We start from the raw sequence: 27,825 nt of genomic DNA on the forward strand, positions 1-27,825 counted from the left end.
TTAAGTACTATTAGATTTTTTCTATATTAAGTACGGACTTCACTAAATTGCACAATAATTCTTGAAATGAAGCTCCTAAAATAAGCAAATAATTATACACCACTAGGGATGTCAATGTAGCCCGTAACCCGTGGGTTGGCCCGAATAGCCCGCTAAATTTATAGGGTTAGGGTTGGAAATTTATAGCCCGATAAAATCAAAACCCAATTAGCCCGCACCCGATTAACCCGCAACCCATTAGGGCCAGACCCGAAAACCCGATGGGCTGGCCCGAAAACCCGATAAAATTTCTATTATTCTATTTTTTTACTCCTAATTGGACATTTCATTGATTAATTTTAACTAAAAAAATAACTTTTAATTTTATATTAAATATACAAATTATATAATGAATTTTTATTAATATAATAATTGATAAATAAATTAAAAACTTCAAATTCATAAAAAAAATATTTAAAATTTTAAAACATGCATTAAAATTCTACGAAATATCTCAAATATTAGTATTTGATCATGTTTATGATTGAGTTTAAGCATATATCTCAAATATATCATAATTAAATGTTTTACATTGCATGAATATCAGTAATTTTAATCATCATTTATTGGATTGATCGCATGTTAATATTATCAGTAGCAACCCGATTAACCTGATGGGCTAGCCCGAAACCCGAACTTTTAGGGTTAGGGCTAAGCTTTTATAACCCGAAAGAAATCACAACCCGATTAGCCCGCACCCGATTGACCCGCAACCCGAGTAGGGTTGGCCCGAAACCGACGGGCCGACCCGATTGACATCTCTATACACCACATACTAGTTGACCACGATTAGGCTTATACGTATCTCAACCATGGTTAAATTAATTAACCTTTATCCAAAGAAAGACAGATAAGATTAAACACACAACAATAGTTAACTACTACTAACATTTATTGCCATTTCCCATTTCTTCGCAGTTTCTATACTTTTCAACTCTTTTACATAAAGGCGAAACCCACCAAAAACTCCCCACATGCTCCCTTCTCTCTCATTCCCTATCTCATCCTTATCTGATCTAGAAAAAGCTGAATTGGTAAGCTTTCCTTTGTATGAATCTATCTCTGTTTGTTTCTGAGAATCAAAGTTTAAATTTTGGAACTGATTTCTGCATCAACTGTGTAAAGGTAAAGTCTTGAATAGTTGAGAGTCAAATTTTGTGAGCTGGGTTTTACGCGTGAAGTGATTGATCTTTATTGTGTTACTTTTGCAGAGCTGTGTTCTTTTTTCCATTTTGTGTTTTAGACTCTGGTAAAAATCTGATCTTGCTCAGGGGAACCTATTAGATGAAAGATTCTGTTAAGGTTTTTGAAGATCACGGTGTTAGTGAATCAAGAATTATGGTTAGATTTGTCATGTGTGGGATTGAAGAATCTATGACCTGTTCTTGTACTTTTGCAGTTTAGGGTTATTGGGTTACTATTTGTAGCTTAATAAAATTGTGCTTTAGATGTAAGTGATTTCTGGTTTTGATGTTAACTGGATCTGTTTGGTTGATGTTTGATTTGTTGTTTCATTGCTTCTTGGATCAGATTTGGAGTTTCCCTTTAAAATTCACGTGATCCCAGAAGTCGATCGAGTGGGGTTTAGGGTATCATCGAGGTGTGAAAAGAATTAAGAGGTCGATCGGAGAGTAGTGGTGTTCTTGGATTCATTGGACTTGTCAGCTAAATGGGAATTTTTGAGGAGATGGGGTTTTGTGATAATCTTGATTTTCTCACTAGTCCTCCTGGAGAGTTGAAGGGCTCTCAGGAACTCGAACCGGTGGGAGAGGTGGACGGAGACTACAGTGACGAGGAGATGGATGTTGATGAGCTGGAGAAGCGGATGTGGAGAGACCGGATGCTCTTGAAGCAGCTTAAGGATCAGAAGAAGAGCAAGGACAAGATTGATGACAGCGCCAAGCAGCGCCAGTCTCAAGAGCAAGCACGGAGGAAGAAGATGTCCCGTGCCCAAGATGGCATTTTGAAGTATATGCTGAAGATGATGGAGGTCTGCAAAGCTCAAGGTTTCGTGTATGGAATCATTCCTGAGAAGGGGAAACCTGTGACTGGAGCGTCTGATAATCTCCGTGCATGGTGGAAGGAGAAAGTCAGATTCGACAGGAATGGCCCTGCAGCAATTGCTAAGTACCAGACAGAGCATTCGATCCCTGGGAAAACTGAGGCTTTGAGTGTGGTGGCATCGACTCCTCAGACACTTCAGGAGCTGCAGGACACTACGCTTGGATCTCTGCTGTCGGCTCTCATGCAGCACTGTAATCCCCCGCAGAGGCGCTTTCCGCTGGAAAAGGGTGTCTCACCTCCTTGGTGGCCTTCTGGGACAGAAGATTGGTGGCCAGAGTTGGGTTTGCCCAAGGATCAAGGACCTCCTCCGTATAAGAAGCCCCATGATCTGAAGAAGGCGTGGAAGGTTGGCGTCCTGACCTCCGTGATCAAACACATATTTCCTGATATCGCCAAGATGCACAAGCTTGTCCGTCAGTCCAAGTGTTTACAGGACAAGATGACGGCAAAAGAGAGTGCGACTTGGCTGTCTATAATTAACCAGGAAGAGGCTTTGTCTAGAAAACTATATCCTGATAGCTATCCACCATCATCATCCTATGCTGAGAGCGGATCATATTCGGTCAATGATACTAGTGACTATGATGTGGAAGGAGTAGAAGATGATGCGAACATTGCAGTCGACTGCAAGCCACTGGATAAGAATGTGTTCAACTTCAAGGTTTCTGGAACTAAAAATAACCCTATGGTACTTCCCCTAGCTCCTGTCAAGAGAGAGATCTTCGATGTAGATGTAGATTACACCATGAAAAGAAAACGGGTTTCTGTTGAAGAGCACAAGAGTGAGAGGGTATATACCTGTGAGTTTCCTCAATGCCCCCACAGTGATAAGCTCATGGGATTTAATGATCAAGCATGGAGGAACAATCACCAGAATAACTGCCAATTTAGATTCAGTTCTTCTGCACCAAACTATCAGATCAACGACGAGAAACAAGCTGTGTGCCTGGCTCCTTCCATTGAAACCAAGTCTTCCAATCAGGCTTGTGTAAATGTTTCTGAACTGGGTATTCCCGAAGATGATCAGAAACTGATTAGTGGGCTAATGTCAATGTATGACAACAATCTTCAGGGAAACAATAGCTTTGATTCTGAGAATTTGAACATTCTCCTGAGGCAGAACCCTCAGCAATCAGCCAGTCAGCTTGAACAGGGTGGCGACTTTTTCAGACAGGGATCTTTGTCGCATGGCGGTACATTTCAACAAACCAATGTGCCATTAAGCAATGCTACTTTTATGCCAACAGAATTCCAGTATGAGCAGTGCAGATCATCGTACAACTCCTCTTACAATGGTGATGTAGGGGAGAATTTTACTGACTTCAGACTTGATTCACCATTCGATTTTGCACCCGGTGACTTCTCTGTGGACCCGTTCCCAAAGAATGAAGTTCCTCTGTGGTACATTTAAGACATGAGTGATCCCATCCAGCTCTACCTTGCTAAGAGATCTTCAGAACTATCCTCTGTGAGACGCCTATCCATCCCCCACCTCCCTAGTTAGGTTTGCTTAAATTGGTGAAATATATGCATAATTGTAGATATTGCTGCCGACTCAATCTGAGTGCTTTTACTATGTATTGCAACTTTAGCTTATTAGACTGTTTCGTTTGGAGGTGCTTAGTCGGGCAGCACCTCCCACGCTCTTCTTTGTGTTGTGGTTTTAAAATGCTGGAAGGCATTACCTGTTATTCATAAATAACAATGCTTTTACCTAAGCTGAGTTGGTTATTTCTTGCTTTCTCATACGGCCTGTTGTTGAACTATGCTAAAATATAGTAGATGATGCCTCTCAAATGTTGAAGCACTTTATCTTGTCTATTGAAGCAAGGGAATGGAGAAGCAAGGTTTTCTTCATATCCTGTTCAAGCTGTGATTACTTAATTAGTTTTTGAAATGTGGATGGCGTTTAATACGCGTTCGACTTCCAAACTCGTTTGTGGATACAGCGAGCTAAGAGCTGAATGTTAGCATTACCTGCTTAAATGTAACCAGAATTAGCTAGACTTCACATTTGTTGTATGACTTTGTAGCATATCAGTATCTAATTTAACATGATTTGGTCTACATAAGATTACTATCTGTCAATGTCATTTATGGGAAAATATTTATGTGTCGAAACAGGAGGGTAAAATAACTCGCTGAATTCATTTTATGAAAGAACAAAGAAATCCTAGAATTACATACTGATAAACAGAGCTATCTCTTGAGACAGTCTTTATCTCAGGGAGGGGAAAAAGGGGGCCATGAACAAGCCAAAGATCTGAGCTTGAACAGCATCTTACTCTTATCATCTACAGCTAGCTTCCTCACCTAAAGTTACAATAACTTAAAGCTCTAAACATCTTGAAACTTGAAGGTAGATTAGATGTTGCTGCAGGCAGATGTGACTGAAGACAGTGGCGACGAAGAAGGTGAAGTTGAAGTGGAGGCATCCCGCCCTTTCTCGTCCTGAACTACCAATGCATCTGCTGCGTCAATCTGGCCGCCATATTGGAGGATCTCGTTATCATCCAATGGCTCATCGAAGATGCACTCAATATCATCATCGAAGCCTTTGTAGTCGAACACCTCAGAGGGTTTCCCCAGAGGCATGTCGGGTATTGGGAGGATGTTGAATAGAGTATCTAGACAGAGGTCCCAAGGGTGCCCGTGCTCCTCGATTGGGTCCATGGTGACTATGCCTTCTGACTCGTTGGAATCTTTGGGTTCAGGCTTAGGGCTACTTGTTTCAGCAACCGGGTGAGGTTTTTCCTCTGCTTGTACTTCGTCGGGGGGAGTCGAGTTTGTTTCCTGCTTCACATGGACCTCTTCCACTTGCACCTCAGGTAGGAATTTCTTCAACTTATCCGCATAATTACTTACGTCGAAATTTGTTACAGCATTCGGGCCTCTGAATTCTATCGCTGCCATATCATATGCTGCTGCGGCTTCCTCTTGAGTGCCTGCGTGAAATGGGATCATTACATGCACCCTAACAAGAATTCTGCAAGTTATAGCTAGGCCGGTGGTAAAAAAGCGTTCAAGTCAAATTGGCTAGGAAAGGGACACTTCTTGCAGCATGTTTGTGAAGCATATCTATACATCTATCATCGAAAGATATACACTCGTGAACTTTTAAGTGGGATTTTGTTTATAAACAAATTCTTAGCACTATGAAATCCCAATTATTAAGGTGCAATCATTTTACCCTGTTGTTAGTGACCACGAAGATGGGACGAGGTTGGCTAGAACTTGATAGTTCCCTATCAAGTTGTCAACTTTCTTAGGCATTAGTTGAATATCCACTACCAATAGGGTATAATTGCTTATACTGTTATTTAAACGTGTAAATCATGGTTGATGAAAATGGAGTAGCATGTAAACTAGAGTTCGTGGACGGAGGACTATGGATATTCATCAAACGACTCGGATTTCCCCTAGTTTTTAGGTGTGCTCGGAATTGTTCTAGTTGCGCGAGTACTTGGACACTCGTATTTGAGGAGTTCAAACACATTGTGGTCCTCCAGTTTAATCTTATGCTCTATTTTCGTAAAACAACAAAATCTGAGCCTATACTCATCAAGGACAAAAAATGGTGGTATCAAGCTCCAGAAATCAGCATTCTTGAGAGCAAAAAATCCCAAGTATTGGGTTTACATTCTGGTTTAGGGCTGAGTATTTATTCAGTGGGTTATGTCCAACTAATTATTATCTTGAGCTGTACATTACTTAGATCCATCCACATAAAAATTTCTTTCTAGTCAAACTTGTTAAGTTATACAATATTGAATCCTCCTAGTCCTAACGCCATCCCACATCACAAAGGGAATATTTCTGAGTTTTATAACAAAGTTTCCTTTGTGAGGTATGCAGATACTGTCTTAATACAAGTATAAATTAAGGAGTAAAACTAGTCATCAATGTGCCATGTCAGCTTTTTAATCCTTTATAAATGACTTTAATTTGTTTGGCGACAAGATGATGGGGATTTCCGATATCAGATCTCTGCAACTAATCAGGTGGGGTTGGTAACTACATCACGCTTCGTAATACTTATCGTCTATTTATTTTAAATTTTTAAGAACTGTTTTGGCAATTGTATAATCTAATAGACGTAGTTAACCAATTGATTAAATAAGTCGATTTTTAAAGAAATGAGGGCTACTCACTGTAGGTTCCTAAGTAGAGATACTTGTTTCCACAAACGCGCCCAATTCTAGCCTCCCACCGGCCATTGTGATGGTGCCTGTCCAAATACAGTTTCATATTTAAGTCAAACATATAATTTTTAGAGTTTTTTTCTTTTTTTATTTCATTTTTAGAGGTTAAGTGCACAGATAATAAACTAAAAAAAATAAAGTGAAAAAATAAGAGAAAAAGAAAAAGTTAATTAGGAGAATAAAGTTTTTTTAAAAAAAATACTTATCTCGACTACGTTATGACGGCTCAAAAAGAAATACGACTATGAGTCGCAAAATAAGTCAACTTCTTAAGATGAGATTCAATTAATGATTCCGGTGTATAATATATTGAATTCCGAAAATGGAAGTTGCCTAGATTTATAAAATATACTCCATTAATTCATTGAATTATACTATAAAACAGATTTTGTAATTTTATAGTAAATATTTTTTATGAGTACGATAATTTTATACATACATTGGATTAGTAAAAAGTGACCAATAAGATCAGAGAAAAAAGAGAACTTATGAAATTAATTTTGACGGGTCAAAACAAATAATCCAAACACATAGCAAGTGACAATTTAGTATACTAATTTAATTTGAATATGAATTTTGACCATTTAATCGGAGAGGAAGACTCATGCAAATCCTTCCTCCCTCAGTAGTATATTTATGTAAAAGCGACTTTGACGTCATAGGAATTACATTTTTTGCCACTAAAACATCATGTAAAGAATGAAACACAATGTGGGCCCCAATCAACTGATCTTTTGCAAGGAATACCAAAAAATTCAAACCGTTTTATGTACTTAAATGAGACTCGGATGCAAAAATTGCAAATCTCTATTTATTTTAAACGATTGAATTCATGTTTGGATTTGTTAGCAAATGAAAGAAAAAAAAACAATACTATTACTCCTATCACATATTATATAAGTCTCATGTGCCACTTCTTCTATCACCAGTTAATTTTATAATATAACATGTCATATATTGGTACCTTGCAACGCCGCGATACTTAGAGACGCCTCTGGAGAAGCCGCTGCTCCGCCTCCGGAGGGAAGCCAAATACTCTTCCTTGGTCAATTTTTGCATCTCTTCAAGATCGTTGGTGTAGCCCTCCACCTGCATTATCATGTGGCATTAGTAATCAGTCAAACATACTATTAATAGTCCTAATTAGTTTGCTCCCTTCACTTTCACCACATAATCTAATCTAAATCTAACCCTCTCTGAATATCCCCTTTTCCCACTCTCCTCATTTTGTCTGCTCAAAAGCAAATTCGCATAAACCCTCCTAATTTATTCAGCACCACCGCAGATTACAGATCCAATTAATTAATTAAACAGAGTAATTAAAGTGAGAGAGGGAGGATTACTGGAAAATTGAGGATGGTGGAAGGGCCCCAGTATTTAAGTGCAGCTAGATCGTAGGTTCTCGCCGCATCTTCCTCATTATCATAAGCACCTACATTAATTCATAATTCAATTAAATTGCCCTCTGCATCTGCATGCACACATTAATCCTCTTCACACACGCAATTATCGTGAATTAATTATTCCAAAGAGAGAGAGAGAGGGAGGTTACCTAAATAAACTGCGGCAGCGCCAAATGTGTTAATGAATTGGATCATCGCCGAGAATAAAAACACAGTCAGACTCCTTTAATTAACTAACTAATTAACTGCGTAATTAATGAAACGAAGATCTCAGATCTCCTTGCTTTCACCGAATTTCGCTTTTCCAATGATTAAATTAAAAAAGGAAAAAGGAAAAAAGAGATAATCACTTTGTCTTCCTCGCTTGTTCTGTATGCTGTTCCAGGTAGTCTTATCCCAGAGATGAGCTTCGTATCTTCCAGTCCACCGATGCCTAATTTGGGAGACGAATCGGTGAAGTGATGCGATTGAAATGGCATGCATGCATGAATTGGAAAGTTGATGAGTGTGTGTGTACCTAGTGACGCCTCTGTGAATCGAGCTTCGCGATTTGGCAGAGGTGGCGGAATTTTCGCTCTGATTCTTCTTCGCTCTGACGCGCTTTGGCTTGGGCTTGGCGTCGGGCTTCGATTGAGGCGCGGTGGCGATTGATGGCGATTCGATACAGCAGGAAGATGAAGAGGAGGAGCACGAAGATGGAGATGATTTCCTCTTCATCCTCTGTTTTTTTTTGGAAACTTTTTCTGTGTGTTTGTGTGTGGGGGGTTTCTCTCTCTATAAAATCTCGAGAGAGAGGAAGTGAGGGAGGGAGAAGAAATGTGTGTGAAGATGGGTGGGTTGGTGTGGAATCAACAGCAAAAGGGGAAATTAAAAGGAGAGGAAAAAGGCTTCTTTTTTGGTGAGCTAAAGTGGTTTGCCAGAATTAATTCACTCTCTTCTCTTCTTCAAATATAAAGCTGAGAATTTGAAACAAATAAAGTCTGTGAGGACCAAAATTCTCACCAAACTACTGCAATAAATTGTCTATGTTTTTAGGAAAAAAACAATTGCACTTACCCACTATTTAATATTTTCTGCTGAATCTTCGTCTTTGTGTAGATCACCAAGTTAATCAAATTCAAATTTCTGAATTTTCATTAAGTTTTCTCGATTTTTTAGTAACAAATAAAAAAAATATGAAAGGCGTCATCATCACAGTGGACTCAAAACCGAGACATTGTCTTAACCACTTTATCGCTAGGTCAACATACACACACCAACTTTCTCGATCTCAAAGCAAGAAATTATTACTCTCTTCGTCCGCGAGAATAGTCGACGAACACAAGTTTTAATGTAAATCTGGTAAATTAAGAAAGCAATAAAGAGAAAAAAATGGTTGAAGAATTATTGGTGAAGAATGTGACTTAATTTATTAGAAAAAATAAGTTACAAAAATAGATGCAGACCAATTTTAATGGACGGATCTAAATTGAAAAAATATGATTATTTTTGGTGAATTTTGTATACTATAAAGTGGGTAGGGGTTCATTCTTATGGTATTTCATTAGCATGAGATTGTGGTCGGTTTTAAATCAGTAAATTACTGCTGTAAAATTTTTATAACTATGAATTTTTGTATTCTAGTACATATGAAGTGACATTTAATAATCTTTTTAATATGGTCCCAATATAGTTTCTATATACTACTACTACTCCTTCAATTAAATCGTGAAATTACACTCTATAAAAATAAACAAACCCAATAGCATATACTAAGATTTAGTAGGAATCAATGTTAGCAAAGAAGAGTAATTGGAGAAGCAAGATGGTTCGAATTTAAGCCTGTGGTTGAGTCAATTAAACCATGGTTAATAAATATTTTCAACACTTGGCCTCAGCACTCAGCCATGCTACCAATTGGCATCATACCCCTCTGTGGGTTTCTGCACCTACATGGTCCAAACACATACATACATACATATTTATTCAAAATTGTTATGATTAATTATCAACCATAAATAAGATTTCATTATAGTAATGCTTAGTTAAGGGGAGAAGAGATCTGTGAATTTGTCAGTAGATAGATGCAGGTAGGGATGATTATATATTAGGAGTACTTACTTAGTTAGCAGCTTAATTAATCAAAATTACAGTGTGATTGAAATGACCAATATGCCCTCGATGGTTTGGTCAATTTACAGGTCAAAACCCACTGTGCATCCACTTCATGTGTCACGATTTTGTCTCGCAGCAATTTGTCAGTTATATATTGATAAAACAAAATCTTTTTCCCCTTTTATATTTATGTCCTTTTAATAATGTAAGAGGATCATCATTCTGCCGTTGTACTTAAAAATAAAATTCGAATTCGACTTTAAATTCGTGCTTGAAAATGAAAAAGTAATTATGTGATTTTATTTTAATTATTTAATTTTTAAAACCAAGAGAAATCACAAGAATTGATCAATAGCCAGATTGAAGCGAATTGTAGATGGCATTGTTTTTCACAATTTAAATCTGATTTTACATTATTATACAAAAATCATTTGGATTTTTACTTAGTTGTATTATGTAATTTGTGCATGTATCCAATTAATTGTGTTCATATTTGTTTTTTTTCTTTTTCTTCCTTTTTTTGATTTAACTTAGATTCTTTTAAAGTATAAAAATTCCCAACAAAACATATTCAATTTTTTTCCCCTCTCCTGCTTTCAAAACTTAGCCTTCTTCATTTCCTATTTCTTTCAATCAATTAGTATGCCATTCTCTTTCATTAAAAAATCTCAAGCTGTTATTGCATTGGGTTGTGAACTTGTTACTCTTACGAAAATTGAATTAGATAATAAAAAATATATACATACTATAGGTATGTAATTTTCATATGACATTAAAATATTGCAATTACAACCATATCTATAAATATAATCCATTTTTTTTATTTTCAAGCAATATAAGTTATATAACTATGTCACTAGCTATAAAACAACATTGTTTACGTAACGAACATTGCTGCCCTGCCCAATCTGACTCATTTTCTGTTCATAAATAGATAAAGTTAATCACTTAAATTTATAATTATAGTAATTTTTATTCATAATAGGAGTAATAGTTATTGGTGAACACATTTGATAACTATTGTTACATCTTAATTACCAAGTGGGCCTGGTTGAATTGATTTCACATTTATCAACGGAAACAAAGCCCAACTTAAGCTGCTTCAGACGTGGCTCTGGATCAACCCAAACTTCAAACTTATCTTCCCTAGATGGGCCTATGCCAGACTGGACTGGCCCGACCCAACAACACCAAATAATGACACATGTTAACATAAATCAACACCAACTCACTAGCCACCCCAATGGAGGGAGTATTATCTATTCTTCTGCATCGTTTGATAAGGACTAAAGTCCCTTTTGGTCCTTAACAGATAGCGATTTTTTTTATTTTTATCCAAAACATTATCTATTGAATTATTCGGTCCCCCACAAATAAAAACAGGTCACATTTGGTCCATTTTGGACGGAACCGTCAAATTTTTGACGATTTAAATTACCGGGTCACAAATCCGTCACTAATTGGGAGAAACTGATCTGTCACTAATCTGTCACTACATATTTAATTATAAACATCATATCAATCTCTACACTGCTACAAAGAGATTAAATTGTCAGGGGCCAAAAATCCCTAAAAAAGGAACTCTACAACCTAAGCGTTAAATCAAGTCCTTCTTCGGATATCCAATTCAATTCCCAATTGCGCGTGACGTCGCAGTCGCCGTTACCGTAGGAGGAGCTGGTCCCGCCACCGCCGGAGAAATGTTTCTGTTAGGTTTACTCCTCATTGGTCATTGGTATCCGCTTGCAATGCTTGAAGTGGAACAAGATCAATATAACTCAAATTGTTATAATAAAAATCTAAAATCCTGGAGGTACTGGCTAATTTCCATTTTGGATCCAAGACCTTTGCAATAAAAAACACCGTTGGAATCTCACTGAAATACTTAAGCCATTTTTCAATCATATCATATAAAACACACATCAATTCAGGAGAAGAGGAATCATTTTTCATCGTAGTTCTAAAACAAAGTGATATATACATGTAATGCTCTAAAACACGAACAACAGTGCAATAATAAACACCCGATAATTCAACAGTCACATTATAGAAATATTTGAACAATTTAAATAAAGCCACGCTATGATCCCAACAACTATGTGACATATATAAATCAGAAATGGGATAGGTTCTGAAAAAATCACACAAAGAATCTTTATGCGTCAAAGTAGAATTCAGACAATCATATGTCGAATTCTATCTATGAGACACATCCATGGTAAAATTCGTATTTCTTACATTCTTTTGATGGCAATACTTCTTCCAAGCTTTGCCAATAGGCGGCTTTTGATGGATTAATCTAACTGCAGTTCTAATAGGACTAACATGCTTTTGCCATAATTCAAGCGCATCTTGTACACATAAATTCAAAATATGACATATGCATCTTGTACCACCAATAACCTGAGCACAAGCCGCAATCAAGTCATTAATACTTGCAGTGTTAGCAGTTGCATTATCAAAACCAACAGAAAATATCTTGTTGCATAATTGAAATTCATTCGAAACTTGAATAATTAAAGAAGCAATTTCGGGTGCAGTGTGTGATGTCTCAAATTCTCTAAAACTAATCAAACACTTGTTCAAAGTCCAACTATTGTCCACAAAGTGAACCGTAATACCCATGTATGAATGTCTATTAAAACAATCAGTTCATACATCTGAGCAAATGTTCACTTTGTGTCCCAAGTTGAGTAAATAACGTGATAATTCAACTTTTTTCTCCAAACAAGTGTCAAACGGTAGATCGTTGGACGGTCATTCGACCTACTCTTTTGACAGCTACGTTCAAACCACTTTGCATAGTAACCTCAAATTTTTTGTCATCATAAACATTAAAAGGAAAATGTTTCATTGCAGCCCATCTAGTCATAAAGTCAGCAAAATTTTTAGGATCGTATTTAAAAAGAGGCGTACCTGACGAACCTGAGCCACCGGGTTAGAAGTTTAGTTGAGTTTTGGTAGAGGCAGTGCCACATTCTACATGATGCTTTGTCACCAAATGACGACGGAGGGTGCCATATCCCCCACCACTCACAAATTTATAGACTTTATCACAATAGTTACAATATGCATGAAACGCCGATGTCTCTTCTTGAGAGAGCAGATCATTAGGACTTGGAATTACCACAGGGACCTTCTTGTAGTGTTTAACAAAAATATCAGATTTCAATGCTTTTTTAGTGGGTGGAGGGGGAGGCATGTCCTCATTTCCGCCGGTGCTAGACGAAATATGAGAATGAGATCTATCATCATTGTTGTCCGAGTCCAACGATATAGAAACGTCGTACTCGTCATCTTGTTGTTGAGAACTACCACCGTCCCTCCCCCCACCTGGATGCATTTCCACCTTGATGCATTTCAGCGAGTAGCATGTCCATCCTATGATCTTCTTCTATCTATAAATATTATATAAGTTGAAGTTTTAATTAGGAATAAAAAAAATTAAAAAACTCAATCTTATGAAATTATGAATTGCAAAAATAATTTTATTTTTTAGAACTTACTTGGATGCGTTCAGCCGCCACTCGGGAAACCTCTTCCATAACTTCTCGACGACTAGGTCGTTTTGTTCTTTGGGGACGACTACTTTGATCTTGGGCAATTCCTTTACCCTGATCACCACGTCCCGGTCCACCACGAGAAGAAGACATAATGCAAAATGAAAGTAGTATGGAGTATGTAGTATTGAATAAATGGTAAATTACGAATACAACAAATATAGTAGTAAACAACTTGAGCAATTATAGAGATTGAGGATAGATAATAGAGAAATTGAGATTGAGAAGGAAATCCTTGTTAATACAAGAATGAGGTGAGTAAAAATGATGGGGGAAGTAGGGTATTTATAAGAGTAAAATTGGAAGAAATAAAAAAAATTCAAATTTCAAATTTCGGCCGGTTTACCGCCTGAACCGACGGTTTCGGACTGAACCGGCGGTTCAGTCCACGGTTTCTGGCCGAAAACCGGCGGTTTCTGACCGGTTTTCAGGCCTATACACTGCCACCTATACGCTGCCATCTGAGGTCCTGAACCATCGTAAACCGCCGGTTTTTCTGCACACCTAGCCTGAAAACCTACGCTCTAGCCGGAATCCTACCGTTAGAACCGCTGAACCGCCGGTTACGGTTCACGCTTTTTTTGAACCTGAACCGACCCGCTTGAACCGTCGAACCGCCGGCGCCGGTTCCGATTCCGAACTGCCAGTTAACCGCCGGTCCGATTCGGTTTGTGCATGTCTACCGCCGCCGGTGATTATACGAGCAGCGACAGCGGCGCGCCTCCGATGGACCTCAACCAGCCGATGTACGAGGATGAGAGTTCCGGCACACCGATATCATCCATTGGCGTCAAGGCTACCAAGAACAAGGGCAAGACGAATGCGACATCCTCACAGGCCGCGGCCCCGGACACGACCCCGACCCCGATCGCGACCTTGACCCCGGCCCCAACTTCGGCTCCGGGACATGCTTACGCGGAGTTGGTGGCGGCCGCCAACCGGAGGACGTTGTTGGACACACACCACGCCCTCATGCAGTGCGAGGACCCGGGCAAAGCCGAATACCTCAAGTGGATGATCGATGATCTGCGCCGCAAGTTGGGAATGAAGGATTAGTAATGTAGGATTTAGTGAACTTGTTTTTTATTTCTAACTCTTGTAATTTTTTTTATTTAGTAATGTAGGATTTGCCTTTAATCGTAGTATTTTTTTTTTTAATTTTGCATGACATATTTGAAAACATAAAAAATTAATTAACAAAATTGTAGTGAAAACTATAGGGCGGACTTTAGGGCGTCCCACTGCAGGTGGAAGGGTAGGAGGATAGAATGCTGATATGGCGGAGCATAGGGCGCCCTATAGAGCGGACATTAGGGCGCCCCATTGTGGATGCTCTTATACTTTATATATTTTTTTTCTTTTTCTCTCTTACTTTCTCTCTCTTCCCTCGTACTCTTACTCTTACTCCTCTTACCCTTACTCTTACTTTACCAATTTATTATTAGAATTCATACCGTTACAAATAAGACTATTTTTTTATGAATGAAGTAATATTCACCTTTACCAATTTATTATTAGAATCCATATCGTTACAAATGAGACTATTTTTTCTTATGAATGAAGTAATATTCACTTTTTGACCAATGTTACTTTTATAAAACAGACCATGGTTTGAGTTAGTATCGGTAAATGGATTAAACCAGAATCCAAATATGAAACAAGACATCACATCACTTCACTTCACTTATGATTATTTCACGTGATAAATAGGATAATAAAGCAATATCAATCCTGAAATCACTTATGATTATTACGCATAATAAACACGAAAAATGTGATAATACAAAATAGGTACTTCCTCATCACCTTCATTTTTGTGTACATTTTTCGAAACCACACGATTTAGAGCATCTCCAACCATTTATACTAAGCTCAAACTCATTTTAGTGATTTATGTCATATCAAATATGATTTTACTTCAACCATTTACACTAAACTCAAACTCAAACTCAAAAGAATATTTTCTACATTTTGCCTTTTTTACTCACAAAATTTGAAAAACTTTTGAGTTTGAGTTTAGTGTAAACCTAAAGATAGGTATTTTTTTTCCAAAAAAAACCAAAAATGATATTAGTTTTGGAATACTATTAGAACTAATTACCTATCAATTTTAGGTTTTAATGTACCCTTAGAGATGATCTTACTGTTACATACATTCTGTACACAAGTTCAAAATCCAATTTTGTTTTTTTAACACATGACCGGTCCTATTGTTGGAAACACTCTAACAATATTTCAATCAAATGATCTAGTATTAAAAAACAGGCATGAACTCATGTAACATGTTTATTATAGAAGGTAAAAGAAATCTTATATATTTCAACATTGAACATAACAACAATATTTTTGGCGGTAGCACACATCAAACGAAAAGGTACTACTCGTAGTTATAAATCCTTCAAGCATCACTCAATCTGAGATGAGCTCCCTCATTCACTGAGAAAGATATACAACCTCTACTGCATCACATACATATACACACTGCTTATAAGACTATACAAGACAAAAAATTGCACAGCTGCACTTTCGCAGAGACCACAGCATCATGCTTATTGCAGCTATAGAGAGCAGACCAGAAGAAAACACACTTGTCACATAGTTGAAGCAAAGGGAAGACACGAGATTGCGCCACCACATAAAAGTAAACCACCCGACTCTATTCTGCTGTGGTATAGCACCCTGTCAAATAGCACCTCCTCAAGCTGACCTCCTATGCTGTATTCTTCAGCATCGTAGTATGAAATGGAAGCCTCCGAATCAATGTCTTTTTTAGTTTCTCTCTCAAAATTCTTGATATAACTCCTAATATCTTCTTCAGGTCTGACATCGTCCACCCTTCTATCAGCAAAAGAGAATTCATAAAGTTGACTGCTCCCTGGACCAGTGTTGCTGCTGTTGCCGGTTTGCTTAGAATCCTCACAAGGTTTGAGCTGCACCTGGTCACCATATATCTGAAATCAATAGGAAATCTCAGAAACTGAGAGACTGGTGGTTTGATTGGAATATCAAAACTAGCTAGTTTGGAGATGACAATCAAATGGAAAAAAAATATTCAAATTGATTAATTAATCAACGATGAAGGCATGGTGGGAAGTGGCAATTTATTTTTCTTGTTTCTCTTCCGGGGAACATGATAGATAATAACATCTAAAGCAATAATACTAGGAATGTGACGCTGAAACAAAACTCTAGCATACAGTATTTGGAAGTGACAAGGAAATGACAAGATATATGTAGGCAAAAAAATTTAACGAAACCTCATGTCCGGGGAAAAGGATTTATTGGATTCGGAAATAGGATTCATAAGTTGTCGAATTTTTTTTAGTAGCAAATTGGGCTATGACCAAGGGACAAATGGACATACATATACTGTATGAGCATCTTAGTGACAAGTAAAAATTTACAAAAATTACTCTATTTTGAGGAGTTGGGCAATGTCTTGATTTCTTAATTTCTACCATCTCTTGCAGGCCCACAAATAGCTGCTTATACAGATTTGGAAAATGACAAAACACGGCATGGACAACATTAGGTACTAAAGAGCTGGCCTTAAAGAGTAGATGACAGCAAACTTGTAGAATGTATATTTTGGTTTTTATTTTTGTAACATGCATCATATATTGTAGAGAAATAATGTGTGTGCATTCATTTAATCGTGAACTATCAACTATGAGAGATTGATAACTTTAACAACTATTCTTCAGTAAAGATAGGAACCTGTTTGTGGTCAACAAGATTCCCTTGATCATAGCAGCATAAGGTGCTTGGATTTCCATTTGCCAGAGATGATGTTCCTACAGGTCCAGCAGCTCCAACTAAACTGTAGGCTGGATCTTCTGAAGCAGAGAAGTCAGAACTATCAAAGGTGGACAAGGACACACATTCGTCAAAATATGCCATGGCTTCTTCAGTAAGGCGGTTTGACATCCGTTTCCTTTCATTGCTTGTCTAACACCAGAAAAAGTTGATGTCATCTCCAGCTGGAAATTTTATAAAGATTGTATACATACATAATCTTCCACTGTATGAGAGGATATCTACACCATCAAAGGAAGTTCTGATGCTTGATGAATTACAGACACAAAAATCTTATTACCAACCACAGATAACAGGACAACAACATTAAGCATCTGCTGTTAGAAGTTAGAACTTATGGAGAATTCCAGAAGTTCGTCATGGTGGTAGGAAGTTCAAACAAATATTGGATTAACTAAAAATGAAAATATAACAGATCTGTTCTAGGTAAAACTATAACCGTAGTCTTCCTTTTTATATCCAAATGATAGGGGGTAGGATTGGAGAAATGCAAGAACGAAGACAAATGTATATGGTGTATGCAAGTAAGCTTTTGGAAGGATGATGGATGATTAGTATTAAGAAATTAAAGATCAATTCAGACAATATATGCACAAAAACAAAGAAATGGAAACAGAAAACACTACTTTTCTTCCTCTACGAGATCTCTGCATATCAGAAGTCTTTCTATCAGAAAGCATCTCCTTAAGTATTCTATCCAGCTCTTGCCCACGTTGCTCTTCAATAGCAAGATCTGCTCGAAGTTCTCTGGCACGTTCTTCCGACTGCACCAATGTACTTTATAAGTCTTGTGACACGAGTGAGGATAATCCTCTATAAATTAGATAACCATCACCTCTTCCAATTTTATGGCATATTCCCTTCTGATGTCTGAAATTAACTCAACAGCCTCAGGGTTTACTAGATTTGAGGGCATATCAGGAACATTAGTAGCTGCGGCCTGATTCGCATTATTTCTTCGAAAAACCTGATTTCAAATAACAAAATAAGAGCATCAAATCAGGCTATCAAAAAGATGGGGCTAACCTATGCACATTATGCAAACCTAATAAATCTTCATATAGCTCCTATAGGTAAGACTTAATGCTTAGCTGTAATTTGGGACTTCAAGCTTCACAGGCCTTTTGTACATCAACAAGATCTCTCTAACACAAGTAATCGAGCGAACATATACATCACTCAATTAGCACTCTATGCAATATACATGGTTTAAGCAAGCGATGGGTAACATCATTTCAATTACGCCACAGAAACACTCCTAATAAACATTAGATGTATGACCATATCAGTTTTATAGATCATTCAAGCAACCAAATGCCTACGGATTACATAAAGTACTCTTAAGGGATAATGAGAGGACAAATTTATGCTCTGATTGTGAAAAGATGATTTTTCCAGAGCATCAATGATTTTGATAAAATTCCTAATAAACAATATATGGGTGCTATTTCCAGAGTCCGCAAAAGCCTTATTGATTTACTCCCTATCTCCAAATAAGAAGTTGGAAGCTAGTCCGGCAAATGAAATATCAGCAGTAAATATTGACAATTTACCCATCCAGCATTGAAGACTTGAAAACATAATCTCCCCATATTGACAATTTACCCATCCATGCTTTGAGGCAAGCTACTAAATTTTAGCTCTCAATAAAATCAGCTCAACTGTAAAGTTATAGAACTGGCATGCATTAAATATACAGCTATTAACTCTATCATAAGTCCGGACTCACTACATAGTGAGCAATGTGATTTTATGACAGGGAATTACTATTCATCCATGGAGTACTAATATCCTAGGCAGTAAAACGATAAAATCTGAAGATCCCAAGTTCATTGGCTGTTGTATTTAGCTTGTCCCACCCATAAATCAAACAGCTTTGTACTCCCTCCGCCCCTCTGTAGTAGATGCGTTTCATTTTGAGCACTCGTTTTGAAAAAATGATAATAAATAATTAAAATAGAAAAAATGTAAAATGAGAGAAAAAATAATATAGAGAAGACTCTTAACTATATTATTCTCTATTTTACTTTACTTTTTTTACACTTTAGCTATTTATTATAATTTTTTCAAAACGAGTGCTCAAAATGAAACGCCTCTACTACAGAGGGACGGAGGGAGTATTTCTGTATAAAGCACATATCACAAAGCTTTTTTCACTAGATGGCATGTCCCTTCCCATTTCTCCTCCCCATCAAAATTACTGTAATTAATGGCCATTTTGAGAAAGAGGTAAATTTTTTTTAATAAGTCATCACTTTATTGCTGAAGTAATCACAGATAACCGGAGAAGACAATCAGAACTTACATTCAGCTCTTCAAATGCAGTTCTAATGGTTTTCTCTTCAGCTTCTGATAAGGAACCAACTGAGATACTATCTTCCAAATTTGATATCTGCAAACTACACTGGGGAGCATATTGACCACAGTATTACATTTAGTCATTGCAACACCAAATCCATGAGTAGTCAATCAAATATAATGAACAAGTCAAACTCACAGCAGATTCGTCTTCAGACCACTCTTTTGCTTGATTCCTGGCCGTTCTCACTCCAGCATGTTTAGCTTGCCCTGGGTTACTTACCCTATTTCTTACTGAATTAGTTCTACTTATAGTATCACTAGTCCTCTTTGCCTCATTGCTGCTTCGAGAAATAGGAGACGTAAGACAACCCTGCTCTTTTTCACTCTGTCACAAAAGAAGACATGGCAATATGCATATCAATTAGTGCGAGGAAAACATTAGAACCTTTGGTTAGTTACGCTCCAAAACTAGGGATAATTACACCAAACATACAAAATGTTTCACCAATGTTTCAAAGTAGTACAAAAAGTTTTAAGTTAGCACATATCATATAAAATGTTTAACTAGTGATCCACATTAGTACAATCCATCCGAAACACTAACACCGTTACTTTTCTATTCAACTTAATCAAACATATTGCAGTCATAAATTTTTAGAGAGAACTCACTCTCACTCAATAGTCATTCCAATATATTGAAGTCCATAATTCGTAGTTAGGCTCTCCCTCAACACTCCACCCAACTTCACCCACCTCATCTCTCCACAGCTACCACCCTCCCCCCACCTCAAGCAAATCCTCTGTAACTCCCTCTACTGCCACAACCTCCTCCAACTCCTCCTCTCAACCCTCCCCTTCCCTTCCTACGCCCTCTCCTTGCTCTCCTTCATCCCCGTCGACCGCCCGCCACCGCGTCAGCTCACCAACAAGATCGGCAACCACCTCTCCCCGCTGAGACAATCCCCACAAGGCGCTCGTGTTTTTCAAGCGATGCAGAACAAATTCTTCTCCATTGACAGGTTCAGTTTCCACCTTCCCGTCATTGCTCAAAGCGGCGTCGAGGCTCTATCTCTCGGTGAAGGGAAGATAATGCACGGGCTGGCCGCGAAGCTTGGGTACCAATCTGACCCTTTTGTGCAAACTGTGTTGTTGAGAACGTACGCTGCTTATGGGCTAATCTCAGAGAGAAGGGGGTGGGAAGGATGAAAAGTAACGGTGTTAGAGTGATTTGAATGGAATGTACTAGTTTGGATCACTAGTTAAACCTTTTGTATGATATATGCTAAGTTAAAATTTTTTGTACTAATTTGAAACAGTGGTGAAACATTTTGTATGTACGGTGCAATTACCCCCCCCCCCCCCCCCCCCCCCACCCCCCCAAAAAAAAAAAACTACAATGAAAGCTTTCATTAACCATCTATTTGCATTACACTTGGAATTATTGAGTGGATTATACTCACCAACCATATGTATCATTACACAAGAGTCATTCGTATTTGGCAAAAACATGTATACATCTGGATGCACAGTGCATTCACTCCAATTAGGGTTCGCCGTTCACCAATTACCAATTAAGGTTTAGTAATGCCTAGTTAGGATTTACTAACTACGATTAGGATTTAATTAGGGCTTCATTGTTCAATAAAAATCTCAAATCCAAAGTAGTCCTCTCAAAATCAATTACAGCAACGAATAAAAATTAAAGCAACGAATAAAAACATTGAAACATGAACCTTCTAAAACTCTACCTCGTAAGCTCCGTAACGAGAAGCTGCAGAGATGGACCGCCCCCGAGTCCTCGACAAACTGCGGCCGATTCCGTTGCTGTGGCTATGACTGCGGGTAACAGAGCGCCCCCGCTGCTCACCAGAAGAATTACCACCACCATTGCCGTTTACTAGGCTTTTTGCATCCAATTTAGATGATAATTTATTACTACTGGCAGCAATCTCACAGATCCTTCCGCTTTCGTCTTTATCTGGCGGCGAAGAAGATCGAGTCCAGAAAAGGGGGTTATCTCTGCTGTTGCAAAAATCAGTGGAAATCGAAGCATTGTGGTCGAGGGGGGCGTGGTTCTTCCGAGAAACAGGAGTGACGCTGTGGGAACGGCGCCGAGAAGCGGCGGAGGGCGGCGGGGCTTTGGGTTCTGTGGCTGCGCCTCTCCTGGAAGTGGATTTGAAGGAGGAGGTGGCCATTAATTAATTAATTAAATTTGTGGGAAATACAAATGAAGAAATGAATCTTTCAAGTGATCAGTTTTGGATTTGTTTGGTTGCAAGAATCTCCAATCATAGTAGAATAGTCATAGGTTAGCCACACTTCTGTCACATCATTATCACTTAAAAACTTCTACTATCACATCATCAGGATAAGCAACTGGATAAATCATAGGCTAGCCACAATAAACAAAATTATAAAAATAAATAATTAACAATTACAAAAAATACGGAATTAAATTAACGACACAGATACGGAAAAATTCAATAATAATATTAAAAATTAAAAAATACATTAATTAAAAAAAATTACATTAATTTAAAAAAAACTCATCTTCCACACACGAGCCCCCCGCCTCCGTCTCACTCCTCGCTGTCGCCGCCGTCATTGTCGCCGCCGCCGTCTGAGCCCCCTAGCTGTGCTGCGGCGGCATCCAAATCGACCCGCATACTTACGAGCATTGAGTGAAGAAAACTCTTCTCCTCGGGGTCAGTTGCCGCCTTCCAGTCAGCTAAGATCTTATACATCTGAGCCCGCGTTTATTGACGCGCGAAGAAGGTGAGCTCGGCTGTCGACTTGCCAACAGGGGGGATGCCGACTGGACCTCCTAGGACCCCTGGCGAGCCCGTTGCGCCCGCCTTTGACCAACCGGGCGAGTGCGGCGAGTAAACGCGGGAAGGGACGAGAACTCCTGAATATCCTCGGGGAGGTCGTGGGAACTGCCGCTGTAATCACTGGTATAGTTCAGTCGCTGCTTCTTCGGCCAGCCAGCATCGACACCTGCCCGGGAACTCCATCAACACCTCATAGTAGTTCCAGTAGGTGAACTCCTTATAAAGCCCGGGCACGGGGAAGACTTTCTCCGCTATCCTCCTGCAGTCCTCGTCAGTTTGGCCACTGGTCTGCATGCGGAGGGCGTTGGTGTACAAGCCCGAAAATCGGGAGACCGCAGCCCTGATTGGGTCCCACCCCTTCCGGCACTCCTCCCCGCTGTGTGGCCTCCCCTCCGGGCAAAATACCTTGTAGGTTGCTGATATTTTAGCCCACAAGTTGACGATCCTCTGATTGTTCGAATCGAGGGGATCATTGCAAACACTCACCCACGCCTTGGACAGCGCGACGTTCTCTGCATCAGTCCACTTCCTCCGTGCCGGGCTGTCGTCATCAGCCGGCTGCGACGACTCGCCGACCACCCTCTTGCCCTTCCCCTTGCCCTTCTTCTTCTTTGGCGCGCCCCGACCCCGCCCTACTTCCCCCGTTTGAACGGGAGTGTCCGCATCCCCGAGATCTATCCCCAACTCCTCTAAGGAGAAAGTATCACACCCAGTGAACTGCGTCTCCGATGGGGTCGATGTGTGCGTAGAAGCAATCAAAAAATCAAAACTGGGGCGATAGACGTTGTCCCCCCCAGCGTCCCCTGCATCCCCGGCTGCCACCCCGGCATCATCTGCATCCCGGGTGCCCACCCCGGCATCATCTGCATTCCGAGTTGCATCCCCGGTACCCCCTGCCCGCCCGGCATCGCCGTCCCGCCCTGCATCCCCTGCCATCCCGGCATACTACCCCCGGATGTCATCCTGGGCATCATCTGCTGCCAATGGTACATGTTGTAGTACCCGGCCATCGGACCCCATCCACTTCCCACGGGTACCGTTGGAGTTTGAGACCCGCTCGTCACTGGAGTAGACTCGTTGTTGTGCTCCATTTCGCGTTGTTGCTCTTGTACAAAAATTAAGATAGAGAGAAAACTCGTTAAAACAAGTGGTGCGAATGAAAATGACGTGCAAATCGCGTATATATAGTGTTTCGAAAATTAAATAAAAAAATAAAAAATCGGTTGTCCGATCGGGGGCCTGCAATGGCGGCCAGCCGATCGCCCGAAAATCGGCGTGCGCTCACCGTTTTTCTCGCCGATTTACCGCTCGCCGGCTGCAATGGTTTGGCGAGCGGACCGACCAGCACCGGGAATCGGCTAGCCGGTCCGCTCGCCGCCATTGTGGATGCTCTGCAGTTCAGAAAGGGATCATTATATGATGAATAATCTAATTACTCCATGTTTTAGACATTTTGGATTTTAGGTTTGATATATGAAATGCGGTTGCTTTCATATTGCTTTCAGCGTTACATTAGAATTAAATTATAGTGTAGTAACACTCTTGATATTATAAATTTTGAAGTGAATTTTGACTTATTAATTGAAGTGAATTACTCCCGAGAATATGACTCATTCTTTGAGCGGCATGGAATTTTATGCAGGTTTATTTTGGGATAAATTAAAAACATAAATTGGTCATCTTCAATAAGATAAGGAATTACATTTTTATATGGAATTTTATGCAGGTTTATTTTGGGATAAATTAAAAATATAAATTGGTCATCTTCAATAAGACAAGGAATTACATTTTTAGGCTTTATATTATTTGTGATGCACATTTACCATCTATATACATTTAAAGTGCACTTTTGCTGTTCAAATAAAAATATCGCATAAAGGGCATTTTTATACTCTCATTTTCTATATTTTGGATTAAAAGGCATCAAATTCTTTCTTAATATTCCTTCTGTTTCTTGGTAGTGGAGATGTTTTCTTTTCAGCACATGATTTAAGAAATATTTGTTAAGCGAGTTAAGTAAATAAAGAAAATGAAAATAGAATAAAGTAAGAGACAAGAAATATAGTATTAACTTTTGCTAGAAAAGGAAATGACTCTACTATTATAAAATGTAGTATCAAAATGACAAAATGACTCCACTACTACGAGAGAATATTATACTCCCTCTGTCCACACGAAAAATAGAGCACATTTAAAAAAGGAAAGTTTTCAACTTCTCTCTTACTTTTTTCCCTTCTCTCTTACTAATAATATGGACTCCACATTCCACTAACATTAGAGCATGCGCAGCGGTGGCATCCGCCGCCGCTGCGCTCGCGCCGCTGGCACGGCGCTGCTCGATGTATCGAGCACGTCCGTGCCAGCGGACGCACACGTGGCGGCACGGGATTGGGCAACGGCGTAGCCGTTGCATTCAAACTTTTTTTTAAAAAAAATCGGTATTTAATTATAAATAATGCTAAAAAATAAAAAATATATTTTCCAAATCCCAAAAATATGGCAGTTTTTTTCCCGTTTTTCTGATTTTTTTTATTTATTTTTATTTTTTTCCCAAAATCATCTATAAATACACACATTCATCACTCATTTATCACATCAATTCATCTCTCATTCATAATTCTTATACAAACTATCAACACATTCAACCTTCACTCAAAACATCAAATGGATTTCACTCATCTCACGGCGGAAGCGGAGCGCGAAGAACAAGAATACTACGAACAACATCGTGCCGCTTACGAAGCATATGTCGCGGCGAATACCCCCGCTCATCCTCCTCAACGCACTAGATCAAATCGCCGCTACATCCATCGTGACCGGGAGGGAGCCAACGAAAGGCTCGTTGCCGACTACTTTGCCGACCATCCGCGGTTTCCGGCAGATTACTTCAGGCACCGTTTTCGCATGTCAAAGCGCTTGTTCATGCGAATTGTCAACACATTGTCCGCACGTGTTGAATACTTTCTAACAGGTGTAGATGCAGCCGGCCGGCAAAGTATCACGGCGTTGCAGAAGTGTACGTGTGTCATCCGACAACTCGCTACTGGGCAAACGGCCGACATCTTCGACGAGTATTTGCATATCGGTGAGTCCAATGGAATCATTTGTTTAAAGAATTTTTGCGAGGGCGTTCGTTCTGCTTTTGGGAATGAATTCCTTCGGGCACCCACCACCGATGATTGCCAACGGTTGCTTCGTCTTCACGAATCAATCCATGGCTTTCCCGGAATGCTTGGCAGCATTGACTGCATGCATTGGAGGTGGAAGAATTGTCCGACTGCTTGGAGGGGGCAACACTTAAGCGGTCACAAAGGCGGCGGCCCAACACTTATCCTTGAGGCGGTCGCCGACTATCGCCTATGGATTTGGCATGCATATTTCGGCGTTGCCGGATCCAACAACGACTTGAACGTGCTCTATTCTTCACCACTCTTCAATGATGTGATGAATGGTGTAGCACCGGCGATCGACTTCACCATCAATGGAAATACATACCGCATGGGTTACTATCTCGCCGATGGTATCTACCCAAGGTGGTCGACGTTCGTGAAGACGCTCCACAACCCGCACGACCCGAGAAGGGTTCTTTTTGCGCAGCGTCAAGAGTCAGCGCGGAAGGACGTCGAAAGAGCCTTCGGGGTCCTTCAAGCTCGATTCAACATTGTGAAGGCCCCGGCTCGGCTGTGGTACGTGAATAATATCGCCGACATCATGTTCACGTGTATTATATTACACAACATGATTATAGCCGACGAAGGGCCGAGGGCGGCTAGCTTCTACGACGAGGACGAAGCCGGAAGCTCAACAGCGAGGTCTCCCCCACGCCGAGGCGAGCATACGACGGTTGGCCAGAGGATCGAGACAAGACACACAATGCGCTATACTCGAATCCACAATCAACTACAAGAAGACCTAATCAACCACATGTGGGCGAAATTCAGCAATGAGTAGTGGTTTTTTTAATTTTTAGGATTTTAATTATGTAATTTTTAATTTTTAGGATTTTAATTATGTAATTTTTCATTTTTAGGATTTTAATTATGTAATTTTTCATTTTTAGGATTTTAATTATGTAATGTTTAATTTTATTTGTCATTTGTAATATTTATTGTGGTTTTTAAATGAATTTTAATATTATGGAAATGTTATTGTTTAATTGAATTTTAAATTAATTGTGTTCGTCCTTGCGGAAGAGCACAGTTGTGGGTGTTGTGCTCTTGCCAGAGAGCATGCATGAATAGTACCGCCCGGGCCCACAACCGTGCCGCTGGCAAGAGCACGGTTGTGGATGCTCTTACTTCCCTCTTACTTTTTTCCCTTCTCTCTTACTTTTTTCCCTTCTCTTTTATTTGACCAATTTCACATTAAAACCTGTGTCATTCACAATGTATCATATTTTTCGTGGACGGAGGGAGTCTTTGAACAATTTTTCTACCAACCCACGAAATTGAAGACGAAGTACAGACAAGTAATTATACAAACTAATTCCTCAATTCCAATGATTTGAAAAGCAGAAATGTTAAAGAGTTCTATTACCAATCGTCATAGGCCTTTAATAAAAGAAACTAAAACTGCCAATGGGGTAATAATCTGCTTCTTTTTAGAGAAACAACAAATCCTCTAAAACAATCAAATATAACTACGTACAAAATTTCAAACAAATCCAGGAAACATGCATTTGATTCATTTGTCATTTTCTCAAAGAGTTGACAAACCCAGATTTATTAGCTTATCATCATACTCTCAAATCATCATGCATTCAACTCAACAACTTATATAGAGGCAAAATGACTCTCAAATCATTTTCAACAACGATTGAAGAGAGATTAATTTAACAGACAAACCTGCAGAACCCTAGAATCAAAATTAGGCAACCTCAGCTGTAAGAATATTTATATTCTTATGTGACTTATGTATCTATTGGTTTAATATTAAAGTTTAAGTTCATAATATTAAAAGTTAAAAGTGATTTTAATATAAAAGATGATATCGTAATGGACCGATTTCGATTAAAGAATTCGAATCGGGTGTATTGATAATCCTCCTCTCTTGCCTTCAATTAAATTATAGTATAAAGTGTTTATGTGTATATATACGAAAGGTACATAATTGTGTGTATATGTACATAAAGTAATGATAATATATAATATATATATATATATAGGGATGTATTCAGATCCTTTTTCTATCTTTTGTTCTATTGTTTTTTTAATCTCAACCCCACGATTTTGTCATCCGACGGTTAGATTGATGCCACATGTAATTTAATAATGCAGATTTTCAGTTGAATAATGCACACCAACTAATAATGCACCATTATAGTGTAACAATGCACATTTTTATTCTAATAATGTACACCGACCAATAATGCAGATTTTTCGTTAAATAATGCAGATCATCACAACCATCCAACCCTCGTGGCTCGTGAACTAGCCTCCCTCCAGCCGGATTCGGTCTCGTGAACTAGCCTTGGTCAGGCTCGTAGACCAGCCACCCTCCGACGGGTTCTGCCCGT

The 27,825-nt window shown here is 39.1% G+C and overlaps 3 protein-coding genes across 5 annotated transcripts; 1 reads left to right on the forward strand and 2 right to left on the reverse strand.

Annotated features, from left to right (window-relative positions):
- Positions 1-935: 935 nt before the first annotated feature.
- Positions 936-3,821, forward strand: LOC121777037 (ETHYLENE INSENSITIVE 3-like 1 protein). Of its 2 annotated transcripts, none has more exons than XM_042174164.1 (2): positions 936-1,073; positions 1,570-3,821. In XM_042174164.1, the coding sequence occupies exon 2, from the start codon at positions 1,709-1,711 to the stop codon at positions 3,512-3,514; it is 1,806 nt and encodes a 601-aa protein (XP_042030098.1). In that variant the 5' UTR covers positions 936-1,073; positions 1,570-1,708; the 3' UTR covers positions 3,515-3,821. The 2 variants fall into 2 exon arrangements, with proteins under 2 accessions (XP_042030098.1, XP_042030099.1); XM_042174165.1 differs by having other exon boundaries at positions 1,012-1,164.
- A 411-nt stretch (positions 3,822-4,232) lies between these two features.
- On the reverse strand, positions 4,233-8,611 carry LOC121777038 (ethylene-responsive transcription factor WRI1-like). The gene is made up of 7 exons (XM_042174166.1): positions 8,226-8,611; positions 8,059-8,141; positions 7,858-7,866; positions 7,649-7,737; positions 7,270-7,394; positions 6,255-6,331; positions 4,233-5,048 (listed from the first exon to the last, which is right to left on the reverse strand). Exons 1-7 carry the CDS (start codon positions 8,423-8,425, stop codon positions 4,468-4,470), a joined length of 1,164 nt encoding a protein of 387 aa, XP_042030100.1. The 5' UTR covers positions 8,426-8,611; the 3' UTR covers positions 4,233-4,467.
- Positions 8,612-15,654: 7,043 nt separating this feature from the next.
- LOC121775977 (serine-rich adhesin for platelets-like) lies at positions 15,655-21,734 on the reverse strand. 2 transcript variants are annotated; one of them, XM_042173094.1, is made up of 7 exons: positions 21,228-21,734; positions 19,676-19,864; positions 19,484-19,582; positions 18,014-18,145; positions 17,805-17,942; positions 17,080-17,310; positions 15,655-16,298 (listed from the first exon to the last, which is right to left on the reverse strand). In XM_042173094.1, the coding sequence occupies exons 1-7, from the start codon at positions 21,672-21,674 to the stop codon at positions 15,954-15,956; spliced, it is 1,581 nt and encodes a 526-aa protein (XP_042029028.1). In that variant the 5' UTR covers positions 21,675-21,734; the 3' UTR covers positions 15,655-15,953. The 2 variants fall into 2 exon arrangements, with proteins under 2 accessions (XP_042029028.1, XP_042029027.1); XM_042173093.1 differs by having other exon boundaries at positions 15,655-16,313; positions 21,228-21,732.
- Positions 21,735-27,825: the final 6,091 nt, after the last annotated feature.

Source organism: Salvia splendens, chromosome 18, assembly GCF_004379255.2.
Source record: "Salvia splendens isolate huo1 chromosome 18, SspV2, whole genome shotgun sequence".
NCBI classification, from domain to species: Eukaryota; Viridiplantae; Streptophyta; class Magnoliopsida; order Lamiales; family Lamiaceae; genus Salvia; species Salvia splendens.

Excerpts from the sequence above, each read along its gene's own strand:
- LOC121777037 (XM_042174164.1), top strand. The coding sequence starts at position 1,709 with ATGGGAATTTTTGAGGAGATGGGGTTTTGTGATAATCTTGATTTTCTC.
- LOC121775977 (XM_042173093.1), bottom strand. The coding sequence starts at position 21,674 with ATGGCCACCTCCTCCTTCAAATCCACTTCCAGGAGAGGCGCAGCCACA. Across the intron at positions 19,865-21,227 it reads CTCGTTACGGAGCTTACGAG|AGTGAAAAAGAGCAGGGTTG; the intron begins GTAGAGTTTTAG and ends CTTTTGTGACAG. Across the intron at positions 19,583-19,675 it reads GGTCTGAAGACGAATCTGCT|TGTAGTTTGCAGATATCAAA; the intron begins GTGAGTTTGACT and ends TATGCTCCCCAG.
- LOC121777038 (XM_042174166.1), bottom strand. The coding sequence starts at position 8,425 with ATGAAGAGGAAATCATCTCCATCTTCGTGCTCCTCCTCTTCATCTTCC. Across the intron at positions 8,142-8,225 it reads ATTCACAGAGGCGTCACTAG|GCATCGGTGGACTGGAAGAT; the intron begins GTACACACACAC and ends CTCCCAAATTAG. Across the intron at positions 7,395-7,648 it reads CCACCATCCTCAATTTTCCA|GTGGAGGGCTACACCAACGA; the intron begins GTAATCCTCCCT and ends ATGATAATGCAG.